The 19,494-nt window shown below is 40.5% G+C and overlaps 1 protein-coding gene across 1 annotated transcript in view; it reads left to right on the plus strand.

The window, feature by feature from the left end:
• Positions 1–14,489, plus strand: part of LOC128696587 (uncharacterized) — a 61,729-nt gene extending 47,240 nt beyond the window's left edge. Inside the window, exons 9-16 of the mRNA XM_070094626.1 lie at positions 476–537; positions 704–877; positions 1,127–1,241; positions 4,288–4,365; positions 5,060–5,264; positions 5,563–5,769; positions 12,906–13,001; positions 13,562–14,489. Coding sequence (XP_069950727.1) covers positions 476–537; positions 704–877; positions 1,127–1,241; positions 4,288–4,365; positions 5,060–5,264; positions 5,563–5,769; positions 12,906–13,001; positions 13,562–13,912 — 1,288 coding nt within the window. The 3' untranslated portion in view covers positions 13,913–14,489. The remainder of the gene's footprint in view (positions 1–475; positions 538–703; positions 878–1,126; positions 1,242–4,287; positions 4,366–5,059; positions 5,265–5,562; positions 5,770–12,905; positions 13,002–13,561) is intronic.
• The last annotated feature ends 5,005 nt before the right edge of the window (positions 14,490–19,494 follow it).

The raw sequence follows: 19,494 nt of genomic DNA on the forward strand, positions 1-19,494 counted from the left end.
ATTCCCATCATCCTGCATTAAGTTCTGTTTAATTAAGATTATAACATCATTTCACGTTTCAGAAAACGTTTCAAGCCGCTCCAAAACGTTTAAGTACGCAACACAAACAAATTGTCTTATATTGTTCTATATAGGACAATGTTTCGCTCGTTACCATCTAATCTGTGATCTGAGAAATGTTAACATGAACGTGAGGACGTCATTAATGTTCGACTGCCTGACACTGACTTCATTTCACTGGAACAAAGACAGGAACAGAGTAGTTCTCCTGTAATTCTTCTATTTCTAATACGAGTGAAAACCGTTTAGAAAATTAAATTCATAGAGACCTCTAAATTGCATGTTATTTATCTATGTAAATATGATATTTAGCCTTCATGTTAATGCAGTAGATACCGTCCCAGTATACCATATAAGTGTGACTCTGCTTATTCTAAATCAAATTCTAAAACACTTAAACTAGTTCACAAATTAGGTATGAATTCTGTCACCTAGACTATCCACACTCGGCTCCTTTCGGGTCATCGTCCCTTCAAGGTACGTTCCTTGACGCTGGTGAGGGGCTCTTGATTTAGGGAACTGGATCTGTGCTCCAGTTCCCTGAACTGAGTCTGAATACCTTCCATACCCCACCCTCCCATGTGCGATATAAACCCGTAGGGATTATATCGCGTAGTAATTCACTCTCCTAGAACCTTTTCAGAACTGGTCTCGACAGGCGACTCTTCATCCTCCTCCCTCACACCTCTGGGTACCATCACCCAGTCAGGGGTACGACCCAAGATCGGTCACCGAACTGGGGTTGCTGCTGGTGGAGACTACAACCCAAGTCTCAGACAGAAGCAACCGGCTGTCGCTGTCTCCAACAGACAACCAGGTGCGCTGGCTTCGCCGTGATTGATACATAAACCAAGAAAGCATTACTGTTGTGATAAACGATTAAATTAGTCCTCGCACTACATGATTTCGATACTTATAACCGGCTGCAAGTTAATCTTTGATAAATTAAACACATGTGAGATACCAAGTACTGTACATGCGTCTTATCTATCAACTTGTCGGTTCTTTGAACCATTTATCAGCATTCCAAGTTAATCTTTATTTACCGTGGCTTTCTCTCTCCCAGTAGGCGGATACACCAGACCTGACGGCAGCTCTTACCAGTTCGTAGCTGGTGAAGTATATTCTCCACCTCCCCTTCAGCGTACCCCATACAGGCACTCGCAGAAACCCTTCGTCAGGTAGGCACTTCGTGATTCGCATTTCAGTCGGCATTTACGTGCATGGTTAAAATAGATGTACAGAATATGCAGTTTTTTTTTATCGAAACAAAAGTCTTTTTTTGTTAACTTGAACAAGCCTCTTGTAAAGGCGAAGTCTGGGTAATACAAAATATTTGCTCTGATTTTTTTTTCAGCAATTCTCTCGTCTAAACGTTATCTCCAGTTTGGAATAATACTTTCATTAGGAAGCTAGATCCGCAAATATGAAGACCTTCCCCCTTGCTATAACTTCATCCCAATAGGGTCGGAGACCCTTGGAGCATGGGGCAAGTGTGCTCTAAAGTTCCTCAAAGAGCTGGGTGGAAAGCTCATCATAGAAACCAAGGACCACAGGGCGACCAGCTTCCTCTTTCAGAGACTCAGTGTTTCGATCAGGAGAGGAAATGCCTGCAGCATTCTGGGCACGCAGCCCACCGGGGAGCTGGACGAAGTATTCGAGATGTAGCTCTGAGTAACCTATATTGTTTTACTTTCTATTGTATTTTTGTGAATGTTTTGTCAATGTATTTTGTCTTTAAATAAAATACATATTAAACGTAGGGGGTGGTAGGAGAAAATTCTCAAACAGCTTCAGGGAGAACCTTGAGTTTTCCCTGAAGCAAGTTTATTCTTTTCTCTGAGGATGAGGGTCCCCAGGACAGTTCTAGAGGTGGTACCTCCCTATATATATACATATACATATATATACATATATACATATACATATATATACATATATATATATATATATATATATATATATATAGAGGTATTGGGAAGATGGAAGGAATATTTTGAGGAATTGTTAAATGTTGATGAAGATAGGGAAGCTGTGATTTCGTGTATAGGGCAAGGAGGAATAACATCTTGTAGGAGTGAGGAAGAGCCAGTTGTGAGTGTGGGGGAAGTTCGTGAGGCAGTAGGTAAAATGAAAGGGGGTAAGGCAGCCGGGATTGATGGGATAAAGATAGAAATGTTAAAAGCAGGTGGGGATATAGTTTTGGAGTGGTTGGTGCAATTATTTAATAAATGTATGGAAGAGGGTAAGGTACCTAGGGATTGGCAGAGAGCATGCATAGTTCCTTTGTATAAAGGCAAAGGGGATAAAAGAGAGTGCAAAAATTATAGGGGGATAAGTCTGTTGAGTGTACCTGGTAAAGTGTATGGTAGAGTTATAATTGAAAGAATTAAGAGTAAGACGGAGAATAGGATAGCAGATGAACAAGGAGGCTTTAGGAAAGGTAGGGGGTGTGTGGACCAGGTGTTTACAGTGAAACATATAAGTGAACAGTATTTAGATAAGGCTAAAGAGGTCTTTGTGGCATTTATGGATTTGGAAAAGGCGTATGACAGGGTGGATAGGGGGGCAATGTGGCAGATGTTGCAAGTGTATGGTGTAGGAGGTAGGTTACTGAAAGCAGTGAAGAGTTTTTACGAGGATAGTGAGGCTCAAGTTAGAGTATGTAGGAAAGAGGGAAATTTTTTCCCAGTAAAAGTAGGCCTTAGACAAGGATGTGTGATGTCACCGTGGTTGTTTAATATATTTATAGATGGGGTTGTAAGAGAAGTAAATGCGAGGGTCTTGGCAAGAGGCGTGGAGTTAAAAGATAAAGAATCACACACAAAGTGGGAGTTGTCACAGCTGCTCTTTGCCGATGACACTGTGCTCTTGGGAGATTCTGAAGAGAAGTTGCAGAGATTGGTGGATGAATTTGGTAGGGTGTGCAAAAGAAGAAAATTAAAGGTGAATACAGGAAAGAGTAAGGTTATGAGGATAACAAAAAGATTAGGTGATGAAAGATTGAATATCAGATTGGAGGGAGAGAGTATGGAGGAGGTGAACGTATTCAGATATTTGGGAGTGGACGTGTCAGCGGATGGGTCTATGAAAGATGAGGTGAATCATAGAATTGATGAGGGAAAAAGAGTGAGTGGTGCACTTAGGAGTCTGTGGAGACAAAGAACTTTGTCCTTGGAGGCAAAGAGGGGAATGTATGAGAGTATAGTTTTACCAACGCTCTTATATGGGTGTGAAGCGTGGGTGATGAATGTTGCAGCGAGGAGAAGGTTGGAGGCAGTGGAGATGTCATGTCTGAGGGCAATGTGTGGTGTGAATATAATGCAGAGAATTCGTAGTTTGGAAGTTAGGAGGAGGTGCGGGATTACCAAAACTGTTGTCCAGAGGGCTGAGGAAGGGTTGTTGAGGTGGTTCGGACATGTAGAGAGAATGGAGCGAAACAGAATGACTTCAAGAGTGTATCAGTCTGTAGTGGAAGGAAGGCGGGGTAGGGGTCGGCCTAGGAAGGGTTGGAGGGAGGGGGTAAAGGAGGTTTTGTGTGCGAGGGGCTTGGACTTCCAGCAGGCATGCGTGAGCGTGTTTGATAGGAGTGAATGGAGACAAATGGTTTTTAATACTTGACGTGCTGTTGGAGTGTGAGCAAAGTAACATTTATGAAGGGATTCAGGGAAACCGGCAGGCCGGACTTGAGTCCTGGAGATGGGAAGTACAGTGCCTGCACTCTGAAGGAGGGGTGTTAATGTTGCAGTTTAAAAACTGTAGTGTAAAGCACCCTTCTGGCAAGACAGTGATGGAGTGAATGATGGTGAAAGTTTTTCTTTTTCGGGCCACCCTGCCTTGGTGGGAATCGGCCGGTGTGATACGTCCACTCCCAAATATCTGAATACGTTCACCTCCTCCATACTCTCTCCCTCCAATCTGATATTCAATCTTTCATCACCTAATCTTTTTGTTATCCTCATAACCTTACTCTTTCCTGTATTCACCTTTAATTTTCATTATTTCTTATGGGGAAAATTTATTCGCAAATCGTAAATTTCGTTTATAGTAGCTCCTCCAGGAACGGATTAATTACGAAAAACGAGGGACCACTGTATATATATTTATATATATTGTGTGTGTGTGTGTGTGTGTGTGTGTGTGTGTGTGTGTGTGTGTGTGTGTGTGTGTGTGTGTGTGTGTGTGTCTGTAAAATCACATTTCCTGAATCTTATGTTTGTGTTTCAGAATAACAACCAGGCGGCCAGCTGGGCAAGAACTGCCTCTCGGACCCTTCCAGGAAGACCGGTCCACCATCACCCCAAAGTTAGTTTGCTAGTTACTTACTTCTTCCATGGAGTGTCTCTTAGAATTTCTTCATCCCTCAGTGTATATTAATTATATATAATAACTACTTCAGAGGTTCAAATGTGGGATTCAAATCAGTTTTTTTTACTCTTTTACCTGGGGAGGTTTTTTTTTGTTTAAGACAGGTAAGATAAGTCAGGCCAGACCAGACTGAGGCGAGGTTCACATCTTATCTTTAAATCATTGATCTTATTTAATATTCTGGCGATATGTTCATTTCATCTCGATTTAAAATGAGTTATCATTAAGCCCTCAAATATATTAATTTTTCACTGAACTTATCGACAGGATATATATATATATATATATGTATATATATATATATATATATATATATATATATATATATATATATATATATATATATATATATATATATATATATATACACCAATATGTGTATGTTTATCGTTGTATATACTCTATTTTAATGTTTTTTTTCTTTTTTTCAAATCAAATAATCTTAGTTGGTGTTTAGGTGAAATACAACCCCAGTAACATGGGTGTAGCCGACACTGTTGAAACCTAACTGAACTTAGTATGTCCTCACTGACAAGCTCTTACACTCGACTTTCCCAGGTCAGATTGAGGCGCTGTCTGGTTTTCATGGGTTTAGCGCTTTTCTTGATTCTGATAATCCGTTACCCCTAAGGTACGTCAAGGAGACAATCGCTGAAATGGACTACGAACCAAGGACGTACGAGACGACTCAGCCACCGACGTGTTATGACACAAACTGGTTCTTGATGCCTGTGCAGGGCTGGTTTGTGCTCTCCATCATCCTGGCGGCGCTGGTCATTATCCTGCTGGTGGTGTGTGCCATCCTCTACAGCAGCTTCATGAAGCAGAGAAGAAAGGTCAGTGGTTCGCTCACATATGGAGCCACATTGGGCTCGTGGCTCATGGGTGCTTTGTGGCTCATCCTTGAAGGACTCTGATGTGAACCAGGGAAGAGTGGAAATATTGTGCATATTTCCATAGACCTGTTGCCCCTGTTCACTTAGCTATCTGCCTAGATATTATTCCTAGCTCTTGGCCTGAGCATTTGTATTTTGATTACATAACATTATTATATCTACCTTTGAATCCCTGTCTTGAGTTGGCCTCCAGTATCTCCTTTCTTAATGCATTTTATTTATCCGTTACCCCCACAAGGTAAAGAAGCTACTGTCAGCTGGGCTGGTGGTGCCAGGGTGTGTAGACCCAGTGAATCATGAAGTGTGCCAGTGCCGTTCCGTGGCACCGCTAGTCAGCTCCCACACACTTCTTTCTAGCTCCTCAGTTGTCTCCAGGACCTCTGGCAGATCACTTCGCCTTCCATCCAGATACTTCGGCGACATTAACTATAGCAATGACTCTCAGGTTGGTGTTAATGAAACTGAATTATTAATAGAATGAGAAACTTCTCAGTAGACTAATTCAGAATAAATATTCTATGACAATGGTTTTGTTCATTTATTTTAAATTGGACTAATGCCAAAGAATCTCTTTTTAATATTTTTTTTTATAACATTGTTGTGGTCCTTATTAACCTTGACGCGCAATACACTTCCAATCTTTGTTCTGGTATCTATAAGATAGACTTTTTTCTAGTACAAATATAGTTCATGCTCTAAAAGAAAAAGATTTATAATGAAGACTGTTTGTTTTGGTAAACAAAAAAACACTAGCCAGCCAGACTCTTAATGAACTTTTCCCAGTTCTTCGTTTGCGTTGTACGTTAACTGGATTCTTCCCTAATATCATAAATGTAAATCCTGTGTTCGCTTGCATCTTATTGTACATAGAGTTTATGCCTTAATGAGCAAGCGTGGTATAATCCATAAGTGTTTAGTGCTTCAAGGAAATATAATAATAACAGGCAAAGTAATAAAAATGTATTTAAACAAATATAAATGTGTAGCTTACCGATATCAGCAAGAAATACACTGTACTTACACGTACACTAAAATATATTCACAGACCTTAGACGTTAAGAGCTGAGAGGAGACTTGCTTGCAGTCACTTCGAGCCCCATCCCATCAAGAGGGTAAGGCGGTGACTTGCTTGCTTGTTCACCCCTCTCATCCCCATCCCCCCATCCTTCCCCATCCTCCCCTCACCCATACATCAACACTGGCCCACACACTTAACACACTACATACATTGCTATCCTTCTGACTGTCCTATCTTCTTCTTTTTCGGCAACTTCGCTTTGGCGAGTTAACACAAGGCATTTTGACCATCTGGTAGCCCGTGTGGTTTTTTTAAAATCCAGCCGATCTTTGCCTTGGGCCCTTTCCCCTCACTACTCGAGGGTAGGCTATCTTAGGGGCTGACCTTCATAAGTCAGCTGAAATAGGATGTTAGGCTAACATTAAGGAAAGATACCTTTTTGTTAAGCAACTCCTCTGCCAGATGCACCTTCCCAGGCATCATGGCGAGGATTCGTGTAAGATTACGCATTGATGGAAATCAAATGTCCATGAAAGACATTCTCAAATGTATTTGCTCAAACTCAACTGTTGCTCCAGTGGATGTTTTTCAAACCCACGCTGGAGCAGTACTTCTCTCTTCGGAAGAAGAGTTACATCAACTACTAAAGCATGATGTCCTGGATAAACTAAAGACTTCTGGTGTTACACCAGTCGCACCTGACAGCTATCAAGCTCAGAGGACTGTGTTTGTGGCCAGAATCAACAGTTTTATGAAACACAGCACTGTTAATGAAATTGTTGATAACATTAATACCGAGAATTCTGATCTTAGGGCTGTAGAAGCACATAAATTCTCGAATACCAACAACAATAAGGTAACTTTAAAATTAATACTCGAGACACCTGAGGAGGCCAAACTTGTGTGTCAAAATGGCTTCAAATGTTTTAGCACAAGATGTACATCTGACCAAATTTCTATGGAACGCTTTGTCAGTGTGACACAATGTTTCAAGTGTTATGCCTTTGGTCATAACAACAACAAATGCAGTACACAAGGGCAAATTTGTAGCATTTGCTCTGGCCAACATTCCTATCGTGATTGTACCAATAAAAATACACCTAAATGTGTCCTCTGTAATGGAAGACATCATGCTGTTTCTGCTATTTGTCCTGAAAGAAAAAAGGAAATGCAGAAAATTCTTGACGCCAAGAAACTATCCACTTCTAAGAAGACCACTCCCCAGGCACCGCCAACCATGTCTCAAGCTTCCTTTCCAGCTCTGCCTGGATCAAATGGGACTCCTCAGGTCTCTACAAATGGTTCCAATGTTTGGAATTCTGCCCCTCTTGGAGCGCCCCAATCTAACCCTCACTTACAACAGACACAACAACAAGGTTCAGTCGCATCTCATATGTCTCGGGTATCCACAGACGGGGATATAACGAGAGCACAACTAATGTACTTGTTGGCCAAAGACATAGCAGGTGGTGACATGCAACTCTGCTCTCAGGTTTTAAATGACCTGTTAATGGATAATGGGATCACTCCCATCACTATCCCTGAAAATGTGAAGGCTATTATGACCCAGCCTTCTCATAACAAGAAGTATGTACCATACTCTACATCTAAAAATAAGCCTAAGTCATCCTTGGCCCAGGGATCGCCCTCCTCACAAAGCCAGGTTGTCAACTCTCAACCCAATAAGTCAACACCTGAACATAACAATGCCCCAGAAAGTGGTGCCTACTCTCCCGCTATTGTAGCCGATCCTGTTGAACAGGAACTTTCCCAAGGTAACTCACCTTGCCGATCTAATATTCCCTTGGAGCCTACACAGTCTCCCATTAACTCTCACGAGCCTCTGCTTCCTGAAACTGAGAATAGCATACCTCAGTTTTATGATGATGACTCTAACGACTCTAACGACTCTAACGACTCTAACGACTCTAACGATTCTAATGAGTCTGTTAATATTACTGCCTCTAGTGAAGATGATGGCATTTTTAATACACAAGCATCCACGCAAAAGTTCCCTCCTCCCCTTGACGAGTCCAGCAGGGATAGTGTAGATACAACACATGACATCAGTTGCAGGCGTTCAGAACGCAGTGTACGATCGAAGAACAAGAAATAATGGGGATTACAATTTTCCAACTTAATGTTCAACATTTCTTTAATAACCGTTACCTTCTTGAGGTTGAACTACATAACTACAATCCCGATGTTATACTTTTGAACGAGACAGCTGCAAGAGTCGATCAACATATTAAATTACGTGGATACTGTACTGTGGAGAAATCGAGAGGACCCTATAGTGGTGTAGCCATCTTGGTTAAATTAGGATATACATTTAAAAATATTCATGTAGATGAAGATAACATCCTTGCAATAGAACTAACAACGTCACATGGACAACTAGTGATAGCAACTGGATATTTTCCCCCGAGACAGCCATATATAGAGTCAATTCCTCTACATAGGATATTAAGCAGAAATATTCCAACAATTCTAGCTGGAGATTTTAATGCTCATCATCCTGCCCTCTTCAACTGTGGAGCTGGTATTCCACTGGGTGACTTAAAAGGAAAACAACTCTTTAATATCATGACAGCTAGAAACTTGTCATTTCAAGGCCCATTCTTCAAATCGTACATTGGACCTCATCCAGGAACACCAGATATTGTACTGACAAACAGAGACTGTGACATCTTTCACTGTCGTATATCTCCTGGTGGAAATGTAGGATCCGACCATATCCCTGTTATAATACAACTACAAACTTCTCCATTTAGAATACCTGTAACTCCTAAACCCAATCTTAACACCCTAGGATTTGACCCCTTCAGGGCATATCTGGGTGATGATGAAATTGTGTCTTTGGAAAATCTACCTTCCAGTGCAATTGATGATGCAATCAGGTCCTTGCACAATCGAATAATTGAAGCTAACAATGCAACTTGCCAATTAGCTTCCACAAAAACATACCAACAATATAAACCTACTAGAGAAATTAGAGACACTTTAAGAAATTATCAAGCAGAATGTCGAAGGCATCTTCCAACGCGACAACCACCAGCAGCTACACTGCACCGATTAAGGCAAGAATTAATTATCATGATTAGTCAACACAAACGAGACATATGGAAATATCTAGTTCTTCAAGCTAATCAATATAAACGTGAACCAGCAAAATTTTGGAGTAAGATCCGACAACTTTTAGGGGCAAAGCACAAGGTTCCTAACTACTTAGTTCATACCTTCACTGATGAGGATGATGAAGATGTTGAAATTAAACTTGACGATCCACGTGACCAGGCTAATTTGATGGGTGATGTATGGGAGAAAATTCTCACTCACAATAACAGTCGTCAATTTAATAATAATCATTATCAGTTAGTAAATGAATGGAGAGATGAAAACTTGGTTGATCTACAACCACTACCTACCATCGATACTTCAACTCTTGAAGATACCCACCCGCTTACTAGACCTATTACATTACTAGAGATAAGTCAGGTTATTGGAAGAATGAGAAATAGAGCCCCTGGCCTCTCTGGAATAACAATGAAACAAATAAAGTACCTACCTAGAAATTGCAAACAGTCCTTGGTAAATATCTTTAATGCCATCTTAGCCTCAGGACATTTTCCAGTTGTTTTTAAGACTGCTAGGATGATCTTTCTTGCTAAGCCCAATAAAGACATCCACCAACCTGGGAACTATAGACCTATATCTTTACTTGAAGTCACTGGAAAAGTTCTTGAGAAAGTCATTTCCAACAGATTGAATTACTATATGGAGTTTAATCACTTGTTTACTGAAAAACAATTTGGCTTTAGAACACATAGAGGTACCAATCATGCAATAAATGTTATTTTTGACACTGTAGCAAGTCTAAAACAGCAGGGCAATCTTGCCTTAATTGCCACCAGAGATGTTCATAAAGCTTTTGATAGCTTATGGCATGATGGCCTTATATATAAACTCATTGACCTACCAGACCATAACTGGACTTTTCTCAGAGTAATTTATAATTTCTTAACTCAAAGAAAAATCATTCCCACCTTCCATGGCAAGTCGACAGAACCTTTTATACCGACGGCTGGTGTCCCACAAGGTTCTTGTCTCAGTCCACTTCTGTTTAACATTTATGTGAATGACCTTCCTCAACCAGAGTTTAATGACACAATTGTGACACAGTTTGCAGATGACGTTATTCATGTCGTCTCATCAACTCCAGTAACAGGAAAATACAAGTATGAGAGAGTCATAGAAAAAATGAATATTGAACTTCGTCGTACATCTAATTGGGAGAAGAAATGGAGAATTACGACTAATCCTGACAAGGTCCTTGTTAGCACGATAGGATGTTTTGCATCAACCATTGAAGATAAAGGGGGTATCTCCATCAGAGGTACACCTGTAGCTATTAGAAACCCTAACAAGATCTTGGGATATGAAATAGACAGGCTGCTCCACTCAATATCTCATGTAACTAAAAAGATTTAAGATTGAGACACTTATGCAGCATATGGGAATCTTTATTCAGGAAACGTTTCGCCACACAGTGGCTTCATCAGTCCAATACAAAGAGGAAGCGTAAGGAGAGGAGGAGTATGAGGTAATCAGTCCCTCAGCCTGGAGTCGATGTGTTCAGTCCATCAATCTTGTAGAATGTACAGCATAGGGCCGTAGACGTGGCTTATATACTGTAGTGAGGTGACTTGAAGCAGACGGAGGCGGGATCATAGTGGTATCATCCACTAGTCGAAGTAGGTCTTTGTCCAAAGGTTGAACAAGCGTTGAAGAATTCTTTGTAAGAAGATCCCATGATGCTGCAGTGTCTGACAGTTGTGATGAATGGTTTGAAAAACCGACAAGTTTAAGATTGAGACACTTATGCAGCATATGGGAATCTTTATTCAGGAAACGTTTCGCCACACAGTGGCGTTTCCTGAATAAAGATTCCCATATGCTGCATAAGTGTCTCAATCTTAAACTTGTCGGTTTTTCAAACCATTCATCACAACTGTCAGACACTGCAGCATCATGGGATCTTCTTACAAAGAATTCTTCAACGCTTGTTCAACCTTTGGACAAAGACCTACTTCGACTAGTGGATGATACCACTATGATCCCGCCTCCGTCTGCTTCAAGTCACCTCACTACAGTATATAAGCCACGTCTACGGCCCTATGCTGTACATTCTACAAGATTGATGGACTGAACACATCGACTCCAGGCTGAGGGACTGATTACCTCATACTCCTCCTCTCCTTACGCCTTCCTCTTTGTATTGGACTGATGAAGCCACTGTGTGGCGAAACGTTTCCTGAATAAAGATTCCCATATGCTGCATAAGTGTCTCAATCTTAAACTTGTCGGTTTTTCAAACCATTCATCACAACTAAAAAGATCAACACAGCCAAAGCCGGTCTTAGCAGACTCTTTCGATTCAATCAAGCCCCTCAACATGTCAAAAAACATCTGTATAAAATGATAATAAGACCTATACTCGAATACCCTTGTGTCCCAATGTCATTAACAACAAAGACCAACATGCTACGGTTACAAAGGGTCCAGAATAGTGCTCTTCGCGTTATTACTGATACCAGGAGGAGAGACAGAGTTAAAATGGCAGATTTACATACACAACAAGATATTACTGCCATAAATGTACGCCTTGACACCCTAAAAAAGAAACAACTTTATACAATGCAAGAACTATACATGCCAGATAGAGAACATCCTATACAAGTGATAAATACCACCGATTACACCATCAATACTCCACCTCACAGGACTCAAAGAATGACTCTCCCACAGAGGGTCCGTCGTTTTATTCATAAAGATGATTACCCTCGACCCATGATTTTGAGCAACTTACCTGACGAAGAAGATTGGATACCACCAGAACCCTTCTATGTATACTGAGAAAATCATTGCCCCCATTTAGGGATACATCTTAAATAACTTTCTAATGTAAAATTATGCTATTGACTATCGTTGGACACCACCTTTAAGAAGCTATTGTCACGAACTTATAAACTGGCTAGAAAATCATTGCCTTTCTTGTCGTATAAATATCCGTTGTGCAATTGCGAAAAAAAAAAAAAAGAAAAAAAAAAAAAATAAAAAAAAAAAAAAAAAAAAAAAAAAAAAAAAAAAAAAAAGCAATTGCAACTTGTATAACTACTACCAATTCAGAGTCATGTACTTATATACCTATTATATCTATGTGACTCTGATGGGTTAGTATTATACCCCTTAAAGAATATCTTATCAATTCACATATACTTTTTAAATTACACCAAAGTGGTTGGGCCACTTACCTTTTATATCCTACCTCTCCCCCCCCTCCCACCCTTTTCCAATATTTCCATCCTTACCCATCCTTCTTCCTTACCCATCTTACCAAAGCTCTGGTCATCAGAACTCGAACTCGAACTCGACGTTAAGTGATAATTACATTTAAGTGATGAAGCATCTGCTGGCTTGCCTCGTCTAGGATTTACACGCCACTTAGAAATCAAACGATCATTACCAAGTGGTGTCCTAAGATAACCTCTTTTTACTTACAGGAAAGAACGCTCGAATTCGGCTCTCTGCCCACTGCATCAGTGCAAGACACCGAGAAAGACAACAATCTCGACTCCATTACCACAATGCACACACAAGTACGTTTTAGCTTCATTTTCGGCGTTTGTATATGACTGCCAATAAAAAAATTCTGTAGGTCCAGCTTTATTCTAAGTTCAAACACGGGCAGCCTAAACTAAAATCGGAGAAAACTGCATAGACCCAGACTCCCTATAGAAACTCTAGAATCATTTGATCAGTACCTGATCAGCCGGGCTGTGGTTTGTGCATCGGTTTCGTGCGGCAAGTAGTAACAGCCTGGTTGATCAGGCCCTGATCCACCGCGAGGTTTGGTCACAGACCAGGCCTCGAGGACGTTGACCCCCGAAACCTTCTCCAGGTATAATTAATGCTAATGTGTTCGTCAAACGTATAACAGTGACGATATTTTAATTTATATTTTGCTTTCACTGAGAGCTGACCCTTACCCATAATGCATAGGTATGTAAATCTCCACAAATTTCCGACAAAACGGTGACTGTTGATGCTGAGCCAATCTGTGAAGACCATATTGTACGATTAAAGGTCGTGGTGCTTTATCTACGGTAATAGTGGCTTTTTTTTATCATTATTAGTAATAATTTTCTCTGTTAAACAGCTTGAACTGGAAGATGGACCACCTCCACTGGTGCCCAAGAAGACGTCAGTGACAGGTATTACTGGAAGCGGTGGTGCTGGCGCTGCAGAAAACAAGGGAGGAGCTCGGGAGAAGAGACTAGGTAATCCTGAAGGCAGGAACGGCCGAGAGAGTAGGCTGGGGGTCCAGCAAGCAAGAAGCGCAGTCTACGAAGAGAAAAATATTTACGACGGCAGAAATAGAAACGCATATTCAGACCGAAGTGGAGGCCATGGTGACAATGACAACCATCACCAGCGAGCCACGGGCTCCCGCAACCTGGAGGTCCAGTTAACTACCATTTACCCTCCACCACGGCTCTTTAAACTCTAGCATGGGGCCAGCTACGTCTAGCCTGTGGAGGGTGGATGCGGGGAGCAGACCTCACACTAATCCCATCTTTGTCTAGATATCCATGACTGAGATTCTCATACGGTGTTAAAAATCCACTTTAAGCAAATTCAGGAAAAATGTCGGCTTTGTAATGTTACAGAAAACGGGCATTAGGTTCTCTCTTCAATAAATCAATATAGTTCCACTGAAAACATTTAAACTCGAGCAACATTTTTGTTTAACAGATTGTTAGAGTAAGGAAATCATGCCAGAGGACCCCCGCCTCCCTCCAGAGGCTGGCCACGTAGCCTCACCTGAAGTACTCTCTGCCTAGCGTAGACGTCTGCGAGAAAGAACTTGTCTGGACACAAATTCTTGTCTTGTCAGATTAATTTATATATATTAACTATATATTTATGCTCAGTTGCACAGACTGAGATTTAAAAATATATAAATGTTTATTGAAATCAACTACTTGAAGTCATTTGACGAGATATGTAAGCAGTGTGGAAAAATATTAATGGTGTCTCTAAACACAAGTGTAATAAATGGTGGCCAATGGCACAAAAGAGTCCGAGTGAAGAAAATAAAGCTTAACGAGTATTATTTATATCTGCCTGAAGAGGGCATCAGTGCAATACCGAAATATATAAAACTATTATTATTTTGTTTTGCTCCACTGTATACTTTCACAATAAATGGTTATTATTTAAGAAAGTTTTTTTTTTTTTTTAATTCTGAACACATCCTATATTTCTGCTCAACGTGACGAAATGTGTGTGTGTGTGTTTGCTTGTGTGCGTACTCACCTAATTGTGGTTGCAGGAGTCGATTCATAGCTCCTGTCCCCGCCTCCTCACTGGTCGCCACTAGGTCCACTCTCCTCCATGAGCTTTATCACGTGTGTGTGTGTGTGTGTGTGTGTGTGTGTGTGTACTCACCTAGTTGAGGTTGCGGGGGTCGAGTCCGAGCTCGTGGCCCCGGGTGTGTGTGTGTGTGTGAGTGTTTTAGATCAGAGACTAAAGTATTCAGACAAAAAACTACTTCCGTGAAACATGAATCGCCAGACATGGTTGTAGTGTCATCGTGAAGCTCAGTCATGAACTAACAATTAAGATATCCTTTGAATATAGATAAAAGTATTTGATAAGAGCATGCATCCAGAGCTGATTTATGATGCAATACTTAAAGATTAGTTGCAGTAACGATGCAATAACTACAAGCACGTCAACGATATAAGGGAGTGTGTTGAAATTCAGTGTTAGGTATCATTAGAGACTAAAAGGAAAGCGCTATACCCGTAGGGTCATGCAGCACCTGTAGAATGGGAGGCATTCAAATTCGATGCAATAAGGTAAAATAATACCTTATTGCATTGTTTTGAGATTATTACATTCATTTTGAGATTAAAAGTGACAAAATGGCATCTACACACTACGTTAAATATACCAAGCTTCTTTTTAGGATAAAATATTCTTGAAATTCTATAGCCGAGCATAGGAGGCTGTCTCCACCTATCACACAGAAACAAAATTTGGGAATGACCTATGTAGCATTGTGGACAAAGCAGCCATGCATGCCAATAATCCCGTGAATCTTGCCTAAGATACATTACAATATCTGATAAGGTTAGGTAAGGATCGTCAGGAAACGGGTCTTAGATGATGGCCCGCCGTTGGAGCTTTTGGTCATCCGCTGGCTTACCGGTCCACCCTTTTAAAAATTATGGTCATAGTTTTAACCACTTTACCCATTATATATATCTGATGAGACAGATATTTAATGATTGATGCGACGGTTTCCTACTTAGGAAGGAAGGACCCCAATGGAAATAAATCACTTTAACTTTTTTTGTGTTATCCTTGGTTCTTTACACATATGCTGTTACGCATGATAATTTACGTAACTGTATGTGTGTATACCTGAATAAACTTACTTAATTTCGTTATCAAGCAAATTTATATTTTAGTCTATCCTTAAACATACGTTTTCTTATTTTATTTTGATACAGAAAACGGTTCGTTTTCAAGGTATAACTTAAGGAAAATATTTAACAAGTAAAATAGTAAGTAAGTAAGTAAGTTTATTCAGGTATACACAAATACAGTTACATAGAATTATCATACATAGCAGTATATGTGTAGAGAACTTAGGATAACCCAAAAAAGTCAGACACAGTGACTTATTTCCATTGGGGTCCTTTAAATGATTTAAGTATTATATATATAGCATACTATTTTTTTTATATGTTAATCTTACGGGTACATAGATGATAAAGGCACACATAATATTTTATTTACATTTAACCTACAATAACCTAATAAAGAAAAATCAATTTATGTTGTAATTTAAAGTCTATCCTAAAACATTCGCTTTCTTTTATACGTGTACAATAGAAAACTAATACTTTTTGTTAGGTAACTTATGTAATTTTTTCTTATTGTATACATTAACAACAGTGTGAAATGACTTATTTCCACAAATTAGCACTTTAAATAGAATAAAAATCTTTGTACGTTAATAAATAAATAAATTATTTATTATAATCATGGAGGGCGCTAAACCCGTAGTATTATACAGCGCCAGTGGGGGATGAAAGGTTTACCTGGAGATGGTTTCGGGGGTCAATGCCCCCGAGGCTCGGTTTGAGACCAGTCCTCATGGTGGATCAGGGTTTGATCAACCAGGCTGCTACTGCTGGCCGCACGCAAACTAATGTACGAACCACAGCCCGGTTGGTCAGGTACTGACTTTAGGTGCCTGTCCAGTGCCTTCTTGAAGACAGCCAGAGGTCTATTAGTAATATACCTTATGTATGCTGGGTGGCAGTTGAACAGTCTTGGGCCCCGGACACTTACTGTGTTGTCTCTCAGTGTACCCGTGGCGCCCCTGCTTTTCATCGGGGGAATGCTGCATCTCCTGCTGAGTCTTTTGCTTTCATAGGGAGTGATTTTCGTGTGCAGGTTTGGTACCAATCCCTCCAGAACCTTCCAAGTGTATATTATCATGTATCTCTCTCGCCTGCATTCCAGGGAATACAGATTAAGGACCTTCAACCGTTCCCAGTAATTTAGGCGCCTTATCGTTCTTATGTGTGCTATGAAAGCCCTTTGTACGCTTTCCAGGTCTGCAATGTATCCAGCCTTGAAGGGGCCGTTAGTGTACATCAGTACTCCAGCCTAGAGAGAACAAGCGATTTGAAGATGATCATCATTGGCTTGGCGTCCCTAGTTTTGAATGTTTTCATTATCCATGCTATCATACCCAAAGGGATGGGTTTCTTGTAGTAGCCGTGAAGAAAGTCTTGTAGATGTCCTCTGAACCAAGATTCCATGATGTATCAGTATCTGACAGTGTCTACTTATAAAGCCACTAGATGGCGAAATGTCTACAATAAAGATAACCGGATGTTGCACATGTATCTTAACTTTCATCTTGTCGGCATTTTATTCATTTCTTGCACAACTTGTCAGACACTGCAACATCATGGAATCTTGGTTCAGAGGACATCTACAAGACTTTCTTCACGGCTGCTACAAGTAACCCATCCCTTTGGGTATGACCTACTTCCACTGGGGAATCCCTCCTACCAGTGACTATGCCCTCGTCTGCTACACGTCCCTATCCACTGACGCCTATATAAACGCCAGTCACCTTGCCTTTGCTCCAGAATCTCTACCACCACGATGCTGTGAACACTAACTCCAAGGCTGAGGGACTGATTACCTCATCTTTTGTATATAGTTCTACTGTCTTCTAATTATGTCCTAGAATCTGTATTGATAAAGCCACTGGATGTTGCACATGTGTCTTAACCTTCACTAGGGAAAGTGAACACAAATTTATAGTACCTTTCTCTCTCTCTATTACCTACAGTAGGTGGTCAGGCCTCAAACACCTTTTATTGTACAGCAATAGAAGAGGGTTATTATAATTATTATAAAAATGGGGGTGCGCGAAACCCGTAGGATTAAATAAAAGAGTGGAATAGATTGCCAGCATATGTCAAAGCCTGTTCTAACATAAGCTAGTTCAGGAAGAGAGTCAAAGGTACCTAATGAATGAAGCTTCAGAAAGGGAGGAGAGTGATTTCTTGTATAGGTAACATTCGTGTACCTATTATAATAGGTACACGAATGTTAAGTATACAATAATTATAGTAAGCTTATCTCTTTAACCTTAACGTAAATAACTTGCTTTACCTTATTCCTAGTATATCTCCTTTTATTATAAGTGAATTTCACACAGTTGAATTACTTAACTGTTTTATCTTTTAATGTTTATATTATTAATAATATAATCAAAAAGAAACAATTAAGGTTTATATAATTAGACACCCCCATTGTCACAGCTGCTCTTTGCTGATGACACTGTGCTCTTGGGAGATTCTGAAGAGAAGTTGCAGAGATTGGTGGATGAATTTGGTAGGGTGTGCAAAAGAAGAAAATTAAAGGTGAATACAGGAAAGAGTAAGGTTATGAGGATAACAAAAAGATTAGGTGATGAAAGATTGAATATCAGATTGGAGGGAGAGAGTATGGAGGAGGTGAACGTATTCAGATATTTGGGAGTGGACGTGTCAGCGGATGGGTCTATGAAAGATGAGGTGAATCATAGAATTGATGAGGGAAAAAGAGTGAGTGGTGCACTTAGGAGTCTGTGGAGACAAAGAACTTTGTCCTTGGAGGCAAAGAGGGGAATGTATGAGAGTATAGTTTTACCAACGCTCTTATATGGGTGTGAAGCGTGGGTGATGAATGTTGCAGCGAGGAGAAGGCTGGAGGCAGTGGAGATGTCATGTCTGAGGGCAATGTGTGGTGTGAATATAATGCAGAGAATTCGTAGTTTGGAAGTTAGGAGGAGGTGCGGGATTACCAAAACTGTTGTCCAGAGGGCTGAGGAAGGGTTGTTGAGGTGGTTCGGACATGTAGAGAGAATGGAGCGAAACAGAATGACTTCAAGAGTGTATCAGTCTGTAGTGGAAGGAAGGCGGGGTAGGGGTCGGCCTAGGAAGGGTTGGAGGGAGGGGGTAAAGGAGGTTTTGTGTGCGAGGGGCTTGGACTTCCAGCAGGCATGTGTGAGCGTGTTTGATAGGAGTGAATGGAGACAAATGGTTTTTAATACTTGACGTGCTGTTGGAGTGTGAGCAAAGTAACATTTATGAAGGGGTTCAGGGAAACCGGCAGGCCGGACTTGAGTCCTGGAGATGGGAAGTACAGTGCCTGCACTCTGAAGGAGGGGTGTTAATGTTGCAGTTTAAAAACTGTACTGTAAAGCACCCTTCTGGCAAGACAGTGATGGAGTGAATGATGGTGAAAGTTTTTCTTTTTCGGGCCACCCTGCCTTGGTGGGAATCGGCCGGTGTGATAATATAATATAATATAATTAGACATTACAAGGATCCCTAATGGAAAAAGTCACTTCGACTTTTTGAGGGGATTATCCTGGGTAATTTCACTATATATGACAATTGTACTTACATTTACCTGTGCCTAAATAAACTTACTTACTCACTTACTTGCTTATTCACTTACTTATTTAGTTTTTATTAGTTTAATTGTAAAGATGATGGGCCGTGGTAT

Source organism: Cherax quadricarinatus, chromosome 47 (assembly GCF_038502225.1).
Source record: "Cherax quadricarinatus isolate ZL_2023a chromosome 47, ASM3850222v1, whole genome shotgun sequence".
Classification (NCBI taxonomy): domain Eukaryota; kingdom Metazoa; phylum Arthropoda; class Malacostraca; order Decapoda; family Parastacidae; genus Cherax; species Cherax quadricarinatus.